General features: G+C 42.8%; 1 protein-coding gene across 1 annotated transcript in view; it reads left to right on the forward strand.

The window, feature by feature from the left end:
• The window catches only part of LOC106548733 (connector enhancer of kinase suppressor of ras 2), a 217,428-nt gene that overhangs the window by 59,862 nt on the left and 139,125 nt on the right, over positions 1–18,441 (forward strand). Inside the window, exons 6-7 of the mRNA XM_087727105.1 lie at positions 3,759–3,878; positions 14,916–14,975. Coding sequence (XP_087583231.1) covers positions 3,759–3,878; positions 14,916–14,975 — 180 coding nt within the window. The remainder of the gene's footprint in view (positions 1–3,758; positions 3,879–14,915; positions 14,976–18,441) is intronic.

Below are 18,441 nucleotides of genomic sequence, written 5' to 3' on the forward strand. Positions count from 1 at the left end.
AGGAGAGGAAAGGGGAGGAGAAGAGAAGAGAGGGAAGGGGAGGGGAGAAAGGAAGGAGAAGAGAGAGAGGAAAGAGAGAAGAGGAAAGGGGAGGAGAAGAGAGGAAAGGGGAAGGGAGGGGAGAAGAGGGAGGAAGGAGAGGGGAGGGGAGGAGTCTAACTTTGGGGTGGAGCAGAGATACCTCCCTACTCACAGAAAGCTACCAAAGGAACAAGATCATTAGTGGTATGTTTTCAGGATGCTGATGTCTCTTTTCTGCCTAAGGACCAGGGAAGATGTTGGCAGATACATTTGAAGGAACCTTGTGGGTTGAGGAAGTCATTGACTTCTTTGGCAATTGGAAATATCTCAGAATTCTTTTGAGCAAGGGAAGAATTCCAGCAAGTACTCCATTTACAAATGAGACTACCATTTAGATGCAATTTAGGACAGCCGAACCTTTGTCTGTTTCTTCCTTATTTTTAGATTGAAGGGGTAGAAGCTTGTCTGTTTTCTGAAGGCAGATAGGTAGCGTCAATTTTCTGCTTTAATAACTGTCAGTCCCTTTATCAGAGCAAGGCATAACTCTCTCATCTGTGTTGCATATTCCATTTTAATTTTTTTAATCACTATATCAAGGTAGACCTGGGTGAGTTGGGGGTATTGATGAGACTTCACAGGGTAGCATTCAAATTTGCAGGATAATCATAAATTGCCCCGAAATTTGGACAATGTTAATGTTACGATAACAAAATAACTCCAACCATCTAATCCCAGGTATCACAACTCTCTCTCGCTTTTTTTCCCCCCATGGAAAGGTATCTTGGTATTCTGAGTGCCATAACACCTCAAAGAGTTGGTTTAGATTGGAAGGGCAAACTGACAGCAAAAGGAAATCAGAAAGTATCATCGTATTCTAGTTACATGAAGATATGAAAGCTAGCCTCAGATAATTTGAACCTCATCTGCATATGGCCTGATTTTGTACCTTGCCAAATTGCACTGGGGGGAAAAAATCCTTTCTTCTCATTATGTATGAATTTTCCTGCCAAACTTTAATACCTAAAGTACCTTTGGTCAAAGGCTAATCTTTGAACGCCGAACTCTCGGAAAACAAATGAAGAGCGCAAAATGTTTGTGCTGAACAAGGCCGTTTTGTGCCATTTGAAATGTCCTAGCGAGCAATTTCTCTGCACAACATTCGGGAAGAAAAGGCGAACAAAGGAAAATGTCAAATGGATCTGTTCAGCTGACCGATACGAGAAAAAGGAAAGGCTTACCTCAAACATTAGGAGAAACTGCTTGACAATGGAGCAGTTTGATCTCAGAACCAATTAGAACAATGAAGCTTGTTTCTCCTTTGCTGTACCTTTCCAGCAAGCAAAGGTTAGCCATATTTGAGGATAATACAGTATAGAACAGGGGTGTCAAACTCAAGACCCGTGGACTGGATCCAGCCTGCTGGGATGCTTAGATCTGGTCAGCGGGGCCACCCTGGAAACAGTGAAGGACTGGCCCATAGTTCCTCTGTCAGCAAAAACAGAGCTCAGGTCCCCCCCGCCCTGACCTCCCTTTTTGCTGGTAGAGGGTTGCAGAAGGCCATTGTGGTCAAAAACGGAGCTCATGAGGGCCGCACATGCCCCCTGCCCTGAGCTCCATTTTCAGTGGTAGAGGGCTGCAGGAGGCCATCATGGTCTGAAAATGGAGCCTGGGTAGGCCGTGCCCCTCCCTCAGCTCCATTTTCTCTGTCGGAGTTATCACCTTCCTCTGCTGAAGGCAATAGATCCCTCCAGCCTCACCTGGGCCACCACAGGTGCCCCTGACACGAGTGACATTGAGCTGGCCATGCCCAGCCTGGCCACACCTACCTTGGTCCCCCAAGGTCAAACCCTACCCTGATGTGTCCCTCAGTGAAATCAAGTTTGACACTCCTAGTATAGAAGAATGTTCTGAACATCTCCAGGTAGGCTGGAAAATGTCTTGCCCAAATCCAGGAGACCCTCTAGTCAACCACTGTTCGAATGGGATATCTGGCTTAACATGGTCTGTATGAAAACCATCTTGTGGAACATGGGTATGGTTTCATGGGATGTATGAACCCAGTCCACTGTAGTTTGTTAAGCAACAGCAACAATATGCCTAAGTAGGGTGTCAATCCCCTGTGATAGAACAGTAAGGAGAACAAGGCAGCTTCTGATGTAGAACAGATAGCCCCAAAAATGCTGGGCTATTCAATTCATTAAAATGAGACTGAATCTGGATCAGCTCTGGAACAGGAGTGCTATGGATAGGAGGAACATGCTGAGCTGGGTAGTCTTTTAGCTTTATCCGGGATGGCAAAGATATTGCACATAAGCCTAGTTTCAGTTGCTCCTTTCTTAAACATCGTTCAATAAGCCCACTGAGAATTGCTCGTGGTAGTGCCTGCTGGATGGTCCCTCACTTAAATGAGTCTTCTAGGAAGAATCAGAATGATATGTCAATTAGCATACTAACAATGCTCAGCAACTTACCCCTAGCAACTAGGGATCCTGGATTGTGCAAACCACTGCATGATTAGATGAATTTGAAAAAAGGCATTGGTGCTAGATTGCTCAAGTCCTATTCAGAGAACGTTGCAAAAGGTGGGGCTCATAAGAAGCTTTGGAAAGAACCCAAAAAACTGACTGGGCAAAGATATATAGTCCTACTAATAAACAGAAGGCGATAGCTGATTACTTATACTGTGTTTCCCTGAAAATAAGACCAGGTCTTTTATATATATATAGGTATGTGTTGTGTCGGCTCATCACAAGAGACCATCATGACAGAAAGCCATTATTTTTACTGTTGCCTTTGTTACAACTGCCTGATTTGTAATACAGCCCAGGTTAAATTCCCAGTAAGGGCATGGCTAGCTGATGAGAGCTAAATAGCTTGAAATAGATCTATACTAGTCTCCCTTTATTAATTTATCAGCACAAATGCAACACAAATGTAACAAAGGCAACAGTAAAAATAATGGCTTTCTGTCGTGATGGTCTCTTGTGATGAGCCGATAGACAGAGAAAGGAAGCAGTATGCTTCCTCCCATATTTGGGCATACCAGGGGTTGTGACACAACACACACACACACACACACACACACACAAAAACACAAACACACATAGATATAGATATAGAGATAGAGACAAAGATAGATAGAGACAGAGATAGATAGATAGATAGATAGATGATAGATAGATAGATAGATAGATAGATAGATAGATAGATAGATAGATAGATAGATAGATAGATAGATAGATAGATAATTTGTGCAAATGTGTACATGCGCGTATGCACATACCATATCGGTGTATGCACTGAACTGGCAATAATGCCAGGAGCAACCCACACCTGGATAGATGCCATGAAAGGGTAGAAAACAGATGATTTCATAATGCCGTTTGAATTACATTTTCTAAAGCTTGTTTTGTAAACCAATTAACTGGATTAACCCATCAACCCAACCCAAAAATCAACCCAACCCAAAATGCAATGGCTGGGTTTTCCACATTGCACTCAGGGGTAAAAAAGAAACAAGCAAACCAAAACAAGAGGACCTTTTCATAATATCAAACTTGGTAATAATTAAGGAAGTGGAGGAAAACAAATATTTGTGAAATTTTCTGGTTCAGAGAGATGCATGCCGGGCAGAATAATGTTTGGATGTAAGTCTTTGTGCTTCCATTACAATGTTTTGTGCTGAATTCTTTTTTTCTCTCTCTCTTTCTCTCTTTTTCTCTCCTCCTTTCCCACAGTGTAAAACGCTGTCTGGTATCTGTGATCATATCATCTCTCTTTCATCAGATTCTCTGGTGTCTCAGTCAGCTCATCTCGAAGTTGTTCATCTTACAAGCATCATGCCCAGTGAAGGTTTGGTAAGCAGGAGCAAAGTAGAACCATTTCTGAAAAAAAATAAGATGATTAAAGGGGATATCATCCCTACTATAGGTATTATGAAGTACCGTATTTTTCGGAGCATAAGATGCACCGGAGTATAAGACGCACCAAGATTTTGAAGAGGCAAATTTTTTTTAAAAAGGTTTTGCACTCTGCAGACCTCCCAAAAATTGCCCGTTTTTCATGAAAACTGGCCTATTTTTTGTCAAAAAAGGGCATGCATAGCCTTTAGGAGACTTATAAAGTGCTCTTGGGGGCTGGGGGGCAAAAATGAGCAAAAAATGGCCTTTTTTGTTCATTTTTGCCCTCCCCAGCCCCCAGGAGCACTCTGGAAGCCTCCTAAAGGCTGTGCACAGCCATTTTTGCGAAGAGAGCAGGGTTTCAGAGGCCAAAAATGCTGTATTCAGTGTATAAAATGCACCCAGATTTTCACCCTCTTTTCTGAGGGAAAAAGGTGCGTCTTATACTCCGAAAAGTATGGTAGTTGCTTCAGGTGGTAGATCAGGAAAGGTAGCAAACTGAGGTCAAACCCATCTCCAACAGCTTTAGGGATCCGCCCAATTCTAATATCTTTATCTAAACCAGTGCCAACCTGCAGATGTGTGGACTTCTACTTCCAGAATTCCTCAGCCCACATGCTGGCTGAGGAATTCTGGGAAGCGAAGTCCACACACCTTCAGATTGCTGTTGTTGAGAAACATGGATTGCTGTATATTGGTGGTGCTGATGTTTCCAGTACTGAACTAGGGTGACGTTCTAAAGTGTCCATGAACATCCCATGTTGTCAATGAAACATTCATTGTTTGGCTTCTGTGGAAAGAAGGCTTTCGACTGTTGCAATGGGATTCAGAATCTGATGGAAAATTGAATCACGTGGAAGAAAAAGATCAGACAGCCTACCTTTGTACGTCAGTGAGTGAGGATGTTATAATGCTCTTCTGCCTATGTTCTGCCTATGTCTGGTTGCCTGTGCCTTTAAGTGTTGCATGGAACATAAGACCCAGCCAAAGGGGGTAATCGAATAATCATAATAAAGTTGCAACTAAACAATCCCCATTTAGGAAACTGAGCCAAAAGGTAAAATGTAATCCTAAATGTCACCTGTCAATTTCTTCTTTCTAGTTAATTCTTTATTTGCAAATGTTTGTTGTTGTTCTTCTTTTGGTTGCTGCTCTTGGCTCGAGACAAAATACATACCATCGATCCAAAGTCAATTGCTGATATGCTTAATAATTAAATGCATGTTTGGCCAACTCTGGGTTCTTCTTCTTGATTATATCCAAAGAGCCAATCCAGTTGTGCTCCAACTACTTCCTTTCACTCGTGTGAGATGCTAAGTACAACACTTGGAAAGAGAAGGTCTAACTCAACATTCCTTCTCCTCTCCTCTTCTCAAATCAGTTGTGTTGTGTTTTGTTTTACTTAAATTACCTAAGTTATTGAAAGCAGGGTCTTAACTCTGAGGTTAAGACTGGCCAGACATATATTGCTTTTTTGGTCTTAGGTGATCTAAATCTAAAACCCTCCCACTCAAAGATCATTTTAGGTCCATCTCCCATTACTTTTCTTATTTCTTTGCCATAGCGATCTTCCTAGCGATCTTTTCCATTAAGAAAAAAAATTAACATAAAAAGAAAACTACATTTCTCCAAGACAAATTAACCCACCCATTGCCAAAGCACCCAAGTGATTTAGTAAGCTGTTATTATTCTGAAGGGATGTGGTGGCTCAGTGGCTAAGATGCTGAGCTTGTCAATCAGAAAGGTCGGTGGTTCGAATCCCTAGCACCCAGTGGTGGGTTTCAAAAATTGTTTGAACCTACTCTGTGGGTGTGGCCTCCTTTGTGGGAGTGGCTTGCCGCCCATGTGACCGGATGGAAGTGGCTTGCCGCCCATGTGACCGGATATGAAGATGCCGACAACACCTGTCAGAACCACCTTAAATTACCTCACACACAGCACTGGCATGCATAAGAATATGATGTAAACTTTGGTTTGCGTTAAAACAACTTCAACACACGCAATGTTCTGATTGCACCACAAACGCAGTAGTCATCCTTACCTTTCACAGAGGCACTGAGTTTTATAAATATGAGCATGATAGTGTAGAATAATCATATCCAAGGACCAGTGGTAGTTTTCAAAAAAAATTGGAACCTCTTCTGTAGGTATGGCCTGCTTTCCGGGTCCACTAATGGAACCTCTTCTAACCGGTTCGGTAGATTTAACGAACCGGTTCTACCAAATAGGTGCGAACTGGTAGGAACCCACCTCTGCTAGCACCACATAACTGAGTGAGCTCCCATTACTTGTCCCAGCTTCTGCCAACCTAGTAGTTCAAAAGCACGTAAAAATGCAGGTAGAAAAATAGGAACCAACTTTGGTGGGAAGGTAACAGTGTTCTGTGCACCTTCGGCGTTTAGTCATGCCGACCACATGACCACGGAGACGTCTTCGGACAGCGCTGGCTCTTCGGCTTTGAAACAGAGATTAGCACCGCCCCCTAGAGTCGCACGCATGTGCAAGAGGAACCTTTACCTTTACCTATTATTCTGACTCTTGTAATAGGAGACCCACATTCTTTGTGGCATAAGCCCAGAGCTGATTAATCTCTCTTGCTAACCTGTATCCCTTTATGATTACTGAGAGAAGAGGATGACAATATCTCCTCACGTTAATAGGGCATGATATTTTGATGGACAGATGTGAAGCACCTAGCCTGGTAGGGAGGAAGAATCAGGTGAAGGTCTAGTCTAGAGTCACTCACAAATCTAAAGGGCCAAAAAACGACCCGCCCTGAATTTCTTGGAGCCTCATCTAATTATTCCAAGGAAGAGTCACCAGACTGGAGGAGATTCCTGTATTATAGGCAGAACATAATAAAGTAGCTAGTTTAAACTCTGCATATGTAGATCTGGTTATTCACGCCTGTCAGTTGTTGCCCAGAACAACAACAACAAAAAGTATATATGCATCACAGGGAGGGGGGGATGATATGTTGCTGTGTGAATTTCTCTATTGTGCTCTGTTTTTACACTTCCTACAATACCCAGCAAAGTTTGAGAACTGGAGAATGTGTTGCTTTGGAGACTGTGGGAAACTTAAATATGTTATACCAGCCCCCTCTTGCTGCAACCAAATAAAGATTTCTCAGTGTAGGAGAAGAGAGAGGGCAGCCTTCCAAAAATCCTCAGTTGTGGGGCTAGAAAAGAGCAGCCTCAGAGTCCACAGAGCCCACTGCCACAAAAAAGAGAGGATGAAATTATTCTCCAAAGCATCTGAAGGCAGGACAAGAAACAATGATTGGAAACTAATCAAAGAGAGAAGCAACTTGGAAGTAAGGAGAAACTTCCTAACAGTGAGGACAATTAACCAGTGGAACAGCTTGCCTCCAGAAATCGTGGGCGCTCCATCAGTGGAAGTTTTTAAGAAGAAACTAGACAGCCACTTATCTGAAATAGTACCGGTTCTCCTGCTTGAGCAGGGGGCTGGACTAGAAGACCTCCAAGGTCTCTTCTAGCTCTATTCTATTCTTTACTCTATTCTATTTTTAATTCTGTTCTATATTGCATTTCTATTCTAATCTGCGTTAGTCTATTTTTTATTCTATTCTACATTGTACGTCTATTTTATTATATAATAATTGTTCTATTCTATATTTTACTTCTATTCTATTCTAATCTGTGTTATTCTATTTTTTTATTCTATTGTATATTGTACTTCTGTTCTGTTCTATTCTATTCTATAGTGGGTTAGAGATTGGATAACCATTTGTCTGAAATGCTATAGGATTTCCTGCCTAAGCAGGGGGTTGGACTAGAAAACCTCCAAAGTCCCTTCCAACTTTGTTATTCTATTCTATTCTATTCTATTCTAGACCGTCACATTGCCTTGTTTTCTTAACTGAGGAGATACTCAAGAGCAGTGTTTCTCAACCTTGGCAACTTGAAGATGTCTGGACTTCAACTCCCAGAATTCCCCAGCCAGCGAATGCTGGCTGGGGGATTCTGGGAGTTGAAGTCCGGACATCTGCAAGTTGCCAAGGTTGAGAAACACTGCTCAAGAGAGTGTAACCTGCCTATTTTTATGGGTAGAATCTCATCACCTGCAAAATACAAAAACATGCTTTCAATTTCTGAAGGAACCTATCCCAATGGAGAATAAAAGAAATGGTAGAAGGAAATATCTAACATTGACATAGGGCCTTTACATCTGAATTACAGGGGGGAAATGCCTAAAGAAAAGGTTTTATTATAACTAATATTTGGGCAGTGCACAACTCTGCTAGGAATTTCTGTCACATCAGATGAAGCTAATCAGCCTGACAGTGCTCAACTTGAGCTTCAAAGCACTGTAACTATTGCTGTGGATTTTGTTTCAGATACATTTCCCCCAAGAAGTATTATTCTTCCTTTTGAGTTCCGTCAAAAATCTTCAATTATCACGGGACGGCAACTCTTGGTTTTCCATTTTTAGTTTACAAAATGGCCCATCTACCAAGGAAATTCATTTGTGTTGAGCAACGGTGGTTCCAAATCCCAAAATGTTATCAGTTGAACTGAAAAAATAGTCTGAGAACTGCATGAACCTCCCAATATATAAAAGGGCAAGCGTGAATAATCTGACAAGTAAAAGATGAACAGGGCGGAATAATATTTGGCAAGTTGCATTGCTCTTTCTCCTTAGTGACGTTAGTTGAACTCTCCCGGAAGCCTTAGTAAGCTGCAATGTTGGTTGGATAAAATGCCTTTAAATTAATAACAGTACGGCAGCTTCCTCTGTCCTTGTTTCATTGGGACAGGCTTGGAACAACTTGTCTCCAGTCAAGGAATCCAGTCTCAAGTCTGCTGAATTGAAATGTCAGGTTTTCCCTTGACCTGCACAGAGCCAACAAGTTACATCTGGCAGAAATCACACTAGATATTGCTTTGCTGGAATGGAGTGGCGTGGAGTGGAAAACAGGGATAGAATGGCATGGAGTAGAAAACAGGGATGGGGTGGGGTGGGGGAAATGGAGTGGAGTGGCGGTGTAGAAAACAGGGATGGGAATGGAGTGGAATGGAAAACAGGGATGGAATGGAGTGGAGTAGAAAACAGGAATGGAATGGAGTGGCGTGGAATGGAAAACAGGGATAGAATGGCATGGAGTAGAGTGGAAAACAGGGATGGGAATGGAGTGGAATGGAAAACAGGGATGGAATGGAGTGGAGTAGAAAACAGGGATGGAATGGAGAGGAGTGGAGTGGAAAACAGGGATGGAATGGAGTGGAGTGGAAAACAGGGATGGAATGGAATGGAGTAGAAAACAGGGATGGAGTGGAGTGGAGTGGAAAACAGGGATGGAATGGAGTGGAGTGGAAAACAGGGATGGAGTGGAGAGGAGTGGAAAACAGGGATGGAATGGAGTGGAGTGGAGAGGAACAGAACAGAATGGAGTAGGGTAGGGTAGGGTAGGGTAGGTTGAGTAGAGTAGAATAGAGTAGAGTAGACTACAATGACAGTTGGAAGGGACCTTGCATGTCTTCTTTTTCAATCCTCCACTCAAGCAGGAGATTCTATACTATTACAGACAAGTGGCTGTCCAGTCCCTTCTTAAAACCCTTCAGTGATAAAGCACCCACAACTTCTGAAGGCAGGGAGGGATGGCCTAGCTTAGAGACAGAGCTAGTGTTCGACATGTAGACGTCATGGGTTCAGTCTTTGGTTTTTCTCAAAGGGGCTAGTAGAATCTTCTGCTTGAAGAGCACTATAAATCCCTCTCCACCATCCTGGGCTAAAGGAATCCCAACATTGTGTGTTAAAGACTGAGTTCAGCACAGGAAACCCCCAAGTATTGAGTTATTTTTGTCTGCTCTTCTGAGAAAAGCAGTGTGCCGGGGCTCTTGTTGAAAATAGCACTGAGACATTCGCTCTTATTCGGAAATGTAACAAGATCGGGATAAATTGCCTTCCGCTTACATTTGAGTGAAGCCTGGCCACGTTTTTCTCTTTCTGAAATAATCATGAACGGGATTGCAGCAATCCCTCAGCCTACACGCTTCTTTGAGTTTTGCACTGTACTGAAATAAATAATGTATCACCCCACCAAAAAAAGGGGGAAAACATTTGTCTTAGGGGAGCTATGTACAAGAAAGAATGGATAATTTAGCAGAGATTATGGGCAAATATATTGTTGAAGGTAGTTTTTTTTCCCCTCAACTATGCAGGAGAAGCACTAGCAAAAAGGAGGCACAAATGTTTTGGTCTATGGGAATGTTTACTGTTTGTTGTCCGGAACTTCAAAGGCAAAGAACAATTAATCAGTGGAACAACTTGCCTCCAGAAGTTTGAATGCTCTAACACTGGAAGTTTTTAAGAAGAGATTAAGCAACCATTTAAGTGGTGTAGGGTTTCCTGCCTAAGCAGGGGGTTGGACTAGAAGACCTCCAAGGTCCCTTCCAACTTTGTCATTCTACTCTACTCTACTCTACTCTACTCTACTCTACTCTACTCTACTCTACTCTACTCTACTCTACTCTACTCTACCCTACCCTACCCTACCCTACCCTACTCTGTTCTGTTCCATTACATTCCGTTGTGTTGCATTGCATTCCATTCCATTCCACTCCATTCCATTCGATTGCATTCCATTCCACTCCATTCCACTTCACTCCACTCCATCCCTGTTTTCTACTCCACTCCAGTCCATTCCATCCCTGTTTTCTACTCCACTCCACTCCTTTTCATTCCATTCCATTTCCTGCCTAAGTCGGAGGTTGGACTAGAAGACCCCCAAGGTCCCTTTATTCTATTCTGTTCTAAAGATAGATTCCTCCATTCATATGAGTGCATGGCCCCCCTCACACTTGCTACGATCCATATACACACCCATCTAGTCATATGGATGGATGCTTTGCTAACAATAAATTAGAAACCTCTTGATGTGTTTGGGAACTGCCTGGGGCAGATTTTTCCTCTACTACACCATAACAGATGGTGGCAGAGGGGCGGGGGGGGGGGTGGAATATTGTAAAGTTTGGTCTGACTATCTGATGGAACATAATATGGAACAGTCCCTCAAGCAGTGTCTTCATGACATGGGAAGCTATAGATTTCCTTTAGTGCCAGCAGCTTCTTACTATGAAAGATAAACTAGCCCTTGGAGGATCCCCCTTAAAGGGAAGGCCACAAATGTTAAAGATGATTCATGCACATGTGGTGTTTCTGGATGCAAGATGGGAGATAAATAAGATATTGGACAAAGACCAGAAGAAGGTTGCAAAAACCGCTTTACGGCCTTTGGGAAAACTGCTTCCAAGTTTCCCGCCCATCAAGAGCGCATCTCGCCAGATGTTCTGGGTTGATATGTGCTCTCCACGCTCTGTGCAAGGAAGCCAACAGATTATTTGATGTGTCACCTTCTGTCCCATCTCCTCCCTCCAAATGGCCAAGACTAGTCAATTCTCAAACCAAATCTAATACCACACACATAAAGTGTTTTTCTCCAAACGCCACAATTTTTACAGATCCATAACAAGACAGCTTTCATTGGAAGTATAATGTACATAAATCATTGGTTGAAGGTCACATATGTGGCCTGCAAAATCCCTCTGTGTTGGACTGGGCTTAAGCAGAGAATTGATACCAAAGCTCTCAAATTGCTATGCCAGGCAACTGTCTCATATAATTTTGCTCAGGGTGCAGGACATCCTGGGACCAACCATGCCAAGATCAGTCACTTCTGCAAAGAATAGAGTAGAGTAGAGTAGAGTAGAGTAGAGTAGAGTAGAGTAGAGTAGAGTAGAGTAGAATAGAATAGAATAGAATAGAATAGAATAGAATAGAATAGAATAGAATAGAATATCCAAACTTACCAACTATAGGACTTGTAGACTTCAACTCCCATAATTCTTCAGCCAGCATGAAGTTCACAAATCTTAAAGTTCGCAAGTTTGGAGACCCCTTGGAATGGAATAAGAAAGTTGGAAGGGACCTTGGAGGTCTTCTAGTTCAACCCCCTGCTCAAGCAGGAGACCCTATGCCATTTCAGACAAACGGTTGTCCCATCTCTTCTTAAAAGCTTCCAGTGTTGGGGCATTCACAACTTCTGGAGGTGAGTTGTTCCACTGATTAATTGTTCTCACTATTCTCCTTAGTTCTAAGTTGCTACTCTCCTTGATTAGTTTCCACCCATTGTTCTTGTTCTACCCTCAGATGCTTTGAAGAACAGCTTGATTCCCTCTTCTTTGAGGCAGCCCCTGAGATATTGGATCACTGCTACCATGTCTCCCCTAGTCCTTCTCTTCACTAGACTAGCGATGCCCAGTTCCAGCAACCGTTCTTCCAATGTTTTAGCCTCCAGTCCCCTAATCCTCTTTGTTGCTCTTCTCTGCATTCTTTCTAGACAAGAGGACAAGTGTTACAGTTCAGTGGTAATATCACATTTTAATCCTCGTGGTCTTCCTTTCTTTGCCTGTAGCAATCTGGTCAAAGTCTCCCTTCTGTTCCAACGCAAAAATGCTAATGGGGAAACCCCATTATTTTATTGTCCAAATAGCACAAAAATGGTTTTAACATTCTCTTAACAGTGTGGTTGATCCCATGGGACAGGCCTGCCTCCAAAACATCTGGTTTAGAGCTCATATCAATCCTGCAAATCCATCACCTACTTTTGTCCCAGTTTCTCTTACACCTTTGGAGGTGGCACATCTGAGGTTGCTAGAAAACCAGGCATCCCTCTCTCTTGTTGCAGGTAGCACACCTCCTGGGACTTGGGGTTTCTAAACCTGGATGAAGCACAATCGTGCTAAGAATCCCTCATTGTTAAGTCATTCAGCAGCTGTTGAACTGGCTTGTTTTGATGAAGCCTCACATAGGTGCAAGTCTTGATGCCCCAACCTGTTGTTCTCATTTTAAAGACAAGCTTCAAAGGGCTGTGTTTTTCATAGGGAAAAAAATGGAGCTTTTTTTTCTTGTTCTCAAGGCAAAGAAATGCGCCCAGCACTTATTCAAGGATGCTGAATAAAAATAGCATCTAAATCTTCAGCAGGCCTTTTTTTTTTCTAACGAGTTAGAGCTCTGTATGGGGCGCAAAGATGACAGAAGTAGGTCCTGTTGATAAAAAGTATTGTTTGAAGTTGTTCTTTTTTTCCCCCTCTGCCCAAATCCCTTGCATTTCACACTCAGTAATATGGTCAATATTAATCCCTAAGTTTTCTATTTGAAGATCACGAAGGGGAAATAAAGACAGGGCTTCATGCAGCTCCCTGGTGGAGCCAAGGCTGACTCTGATTCCCTTTCTCTGTTGGTGATCTACCTGCCTCAGTGTTAACAATAGGTTGCAGGTAATTGTGCTTGGTCCCCATTCTACTTAAGAAAATATTGTCAGGTTGGGAAAACTCATGTCTGACTAGTTTCTAAACCTTACATGGGTTCACCCCAACGTAGTGAAAATGTTTGATGGCCACAGAATGCTAAAGGGGAATTTGGAAGTGGCTGGGAAAATCGAGAAGACAGAATGGATGGAGTATATTTTAGGGGCTGCCACAAAGAGGAGGGGGTCAAGCTATTTTCCAAAGCACCTGAAGGCCAAACAAGGAATAAGGGATGTAAAGTGACCAAGAAGAGATTCAACCTGGAAATAAGGAGGAATTTTCTGACAGTGAGAACAGTCAACCAATAGAACAGAAGTTGCCTTCAGGAGTTGTGGGAGCTTCATCCCTGGAGGCTTTCAAGAAGAGACTGGACTGCCATTTGTCAGAAATGGTCCGGGGTCTCCTGCTTGGGAGGCGGTGTTGGACTAAATGACCTAAGATCCCTTCCAACTCTGTTAATCTGAGCCGAGGTGGCGCAGTGGTTAGGGTGCAGTACTGCAGGCCACTTCAGCTGACTGATATCTGCAGTTCAGCGGTTCTAATCTCACCGGCTCAAGGTTGACTCAGCCTTCCATCCTTCCGAGGTGGGTGAAATGAGGACCCAGACTGTGGGGGCAATATGCTGACTCTGTAAACCGCTTAGAGAGGGCTGAAAGCCCTATGAAGCAGTATATAAGTCTAACTGCTATTGCTATTGCTATTGCTAATCTGTAAAAAAAATGAAAAAACAATTAACAAGTGGAATGGCTTGCCTTCAGAAGTTGTGAGTGTCCCATCACTGGAGGTTTTCAAGATGAGACTGGTGTTGCCCGCAACAGACAATGAGGAGGTTGGAGAGGAACCTGGGTCAGTTCTGCAGTCTGGAGAAAGCTCTGATGAATGTTCTGTGTCGGATGCATAGATAGAGCCAGGATCATCCGACATTTCCCAGCCACTGGAGAGGCAGCTGCCATTGGAGGCTGATATGAGTGAGGAGAAAGAACAGCTGGGGCTGTTCCAGATGCACGTATGTGCAGAGCAGTTAGGAGAGGTGAGCATCGGATGACAAGGAGTCAACTCGGGAAGCAAAGCACACATGGACGCTGAATGGCCCCTCCCTGGCTGGGGAATAAATAGAAGGAAAGGGGAGTGGCTGTCGTAGGAGACAACAGTTCGTATTTCTGAAAATTTTGCTCATTGTGTTTCATGCCACAAAGACTGCTTGCGAGAACTTAATTTGCAGCCTTTTCGGCTGGGAGCTCACCACCTTGCAATTATCACAAGGAACTGATAAGATCTGTTATTGCAGTTAATTCCTTGAAGGACTATTGCCTGGACTTTTCGGTGGGTGAATGCAATTAGAGGAAAATAAATGAGGGGTTTTGTGACTAGGAGTCTGTTTCTTGCTTCTGCTAAGGCTGGGTCAGAACGAGTAGACAGCCATTTGTCTGAAGTGGTATAGGCACTCCTGCTCAAGCAGGGGTTGGATTAGTTGACCTCCAAGGTTTCTTCCAACTCTGTTATTCTACATTCTATGACTAGGTTCATATTTTAGAAAAGGGCTTGATTGGGTGGCTGGGTGGGGTCCTTAACAGGAGCCCACTATGCACCGGTCTTTGTTGCAGGAACTGCCAATTCATGTGTTATGTTTGTATTAATGGTTTCTCATCTTCTTCTTTTTTAGGGAATGTATATTAAGTCAACCTATGATGGACTACACGTGATTACTGGAACCACAGAAAATGTATGTTTCTCTATTTTTGTCACGCTTGTCCTTATTTCCATGCATCTCTACATATTTTTATATGTGCACATACATACATGGATACATTCACATATATACAGGTAGTCCTTGACTTGTAACAGTTTCTTTAGTGAAGCATTCAAAGTTACAACAGCACTGGAAATAGTGACTTGTGTCCATTGTTCACATGTACGACTATGGCAGTATCCCTGTGGTCCGGTGATCAAAATTCAGATGCTTGGCAACTGGCAGGTATTTATGATGGTTACAGTGCCCAGGGGTCATGTGATCACTTTTTGCAAAGTCAATGGGGAAGTTTGATTCACTTAATAATGGTCAGTATTACTAACTGAACAACTGCAGTGAATCACTTAACAACTATCTCGCTTAGTGAAATAAATTTTTGGTTCAGTGGTTGTCATAAGTCAAGGACTACCCTATTTCCCTGAAAATAAGACCTCCCCGGATAATAAGCCCAATCGGGCTTTTGAGCGCATGCGCTAAAATAAACCCTCCCCTGAAAATAAGCCCTCCCCAAAAATATTGCAAGACAGCAGCAGCAATGAGATGACCACACTCGCTGCCTCCTGCACCCCAAAAATAATAAGGCCTCCCCAAGCACTTATTTTGGGGGAGTCAAAAGAAAATAAGACCCTGTCTTATTTTCGGGAAAACATGGTACTACTAGTTGTTTCACATGTAAAAAAAGAAGAAAATTATGGGTTTAAAATTCACCTAGGTTCAATCTTTCTTAAGATTTATTATGGAGCTTTTTCTATATTCCACTGCTAGCTTTTCACCTTCAGCTATCTCGTAAATGGCTTTTATCCTCTGGTCTTCTTCTTCTTTTTTCCTTACTGAGTTGAAGTTACTCTGACAGTGCACTGAATTTTATATCTCTTAATGCCTGTCATGCTGGATATTTTTAAGTGTTTCAGTTCAGGGTGTTTTTATTTTAAAACGCATTCTAAGAAGCCACGAGAGTTTACTGGGGGAGGAAAAACACAGCAAATGCATTTTTAGTAATTGTATGAAACGTATATCCCCAAATCCCGTGCTTTAAATAGAATAGAAAATTGTTCATTCTTGCATAGGCTTCACCATCGTGATACATAATTCATTCTGTTTCTTGAAGTCTCCAGCTGTTTGGAGAGCTAAACACCTGGTGCTGGGCCTCTAAAGTCCTGTTTCAACACATGGCTTCTATGATTTAGCGTGGCACATAATCTACAGATTTAACTGAGTTAAGAAAGAGTTGGAGGGGGGAATTTAAGCAGAGAGGCCTTGAAAAAGATCACAGCATGGACATCCTTCCAAGATGTTGGAAGAAATATCCATCTGATTCAGTTCCAAGTGGGGAGAAAGACACTGGAAACATGGGGGCTGATTGGAAAGATGTGACAGGACCACATAGTTTTGGAGTCCTGGACAGCTGAACTCATGTAGTTGAGAGAGAGCGGTATTTATACCCTTGCCCTTGAGCTTCCTGTTCCTGTGCAAGAAAAGTATTCTATTGGTTGTCAGACTCCCATGGGGCTATGATAGGATCATAGCTAACCTTTTAGCTTGTCTGAATTAAGTTTGATTGAAGCCTGGACTCTCTGAGATGATGTGATAAGGAGGCTTGTGTCCTGAAAGGATGTTGTGCCATTCCTATTGTGTCTTAATGGCTTTCCTGATTCGGATCTTGAATGAGGGTTGATCCTACCATTGTACCTAATTTTGCATGTCCAATGGTGGGATTCAAATAATTTAACAACCGGTTCTCTGACCTAATGATCAGCTGTGTAGGTGTGGCTCAGTGGTCATGTGACCATGTGGGCATGGCCAACTCAACATCAACCATGTCAATGGGTGCATCACCTTAGCTGTGACAATGTAATGAGGGTTAACTGGAGAGGCAGTTTCTGTAAGCAGGGCAATAAAGATCAGGCTAGAAACAACACCAGAAGGTTTCCTTCCTGCCTTCCTTACAGGATTAAGGAGCCAAGGTGGTGCAGTGTTTAAATGCAGCACTGCAGGCTACTGCTAGATCAGCAGGTCAGCGGTTCAAATCCCACCGGCTCAGGGTTGACTCAGCCTTCCATCCTTCTGAGGTGGGTAAAATGAGGACCCAGATTGTTGGGGGCAATATGCTGACTCTCTGTAAACCGCTTAGAGAGGCCTGAAGGCCTATGAAGTGGTATATAAGTCTACTGCTATTAGCCGTGTAAAGTGGAAAAAACAAAATGAGATTTCTTCCAACAACCGGTTCTCCAAACCAATTAGAAAGTTAACCAGTTCTCCTGAATAGGTACGAACTGGCTGAATCCAGAGATGGTAAACCAATAGTGGAAATTTTGAGTAGTTCAGAGAACCGGCAAATAGGCTGGCCGCGCCCCTGCTGTCTCCCAGCTTCTCTTCTTTTGTTGCCCTGAACAGGAGAATGGAGCTGGAAAGCAGATTTCGTAGGGTGGGGAGGGAATGGGGATTTTTCAGTATCCTTTCCCTGCTACGCCCACAAAGCCACGCCCATAGAACTGATCCTACCATTGTACCTAATTTTGCATGTCCAATGGTGGGATTCAAATAATTTAACAACCGGTTCTCTGACCTAATGATCAGCTGTGTAGGTGAATTTCAACCACTGGTTGAATCCCACCACTGTGAATTTCTAAAAGCTGGCCTCAGCTTAGTATTTGCTTGGGGGCAGGAAACTCTGGCTCTGAGTTTCTGTCTTCTTTAAGATTTCTATTTCTTTCTTCTTCTGCCTTTTTAAATATATCTCAAAGTATTTCATTCTTCTAGGAGGGGGTGGGTGGAAATGTTCAACAAAGACTTGCCCCTTCCCCAAGATGGCATCTATAAATCTTTTGCTACTTTTTCATCACTGCCATCATGGTTTAGGTGCTCATTTTCTTCTTCTGGGCCAGTCCCACCCAATGTAGAGCATCAAGTAGGTTGAGAACATTTCCCTCGCTCAGTTTTGTTAGAGACCAAAGTCGTGTGGGGTAAAGAAATGAGTAAAACAGAGGGACAAAGAAGGCGGAGGCTTCAGAATCCGCCAGCAGTCAGAAGAATATCAACCACTGACCAAAGGTAATGATCTCTACATCCAATCCTGTAGAAAGCAAAGTCCCTAAAGATCTTCTAGTAATGCTTCCTGTAACAAAAAGTTTAGTTTTATCCAGCTAGATATTGTTCATAGATTAAATAAGCAAGCCCAAGAGTGAACTCAATTTTCTATTAAGAGGGTGGATGGATGGATATAGATAGATGATAGATATGAGACAGAGAGACAGAGAGAGGCAGGCAGACAGACAGGCAGACAGACAGACACGATCATGATCTCTCTTTTGCTTCACCACTCTCTTTTCTATTCTATAATTTAATTGCCACGGTGTAAAAAACATGTTGAGACTCTAGAAAGAGTGCAGAGAAGAGCAACAATGATGATTAGGGGACTGGAGGCTGAAACATATGAAGA

This window comes from Thamnophis sirtalis, unplaced genomic scaffold (assembly GCF_051295495.1).
Source record: "Thamnophis sirtalis isolate CommonGarterSnake01/CBP01778 unplaced genomic scaffold, rThaSir2_p1.2 scaffold_13, whole genome shotgun sequence".
NCBI lineage: Eukaryota > Metazoa > Chordata > Lepidosauria > Squamata > Natricidae > Thamnophis > Thamnophis sirtalis.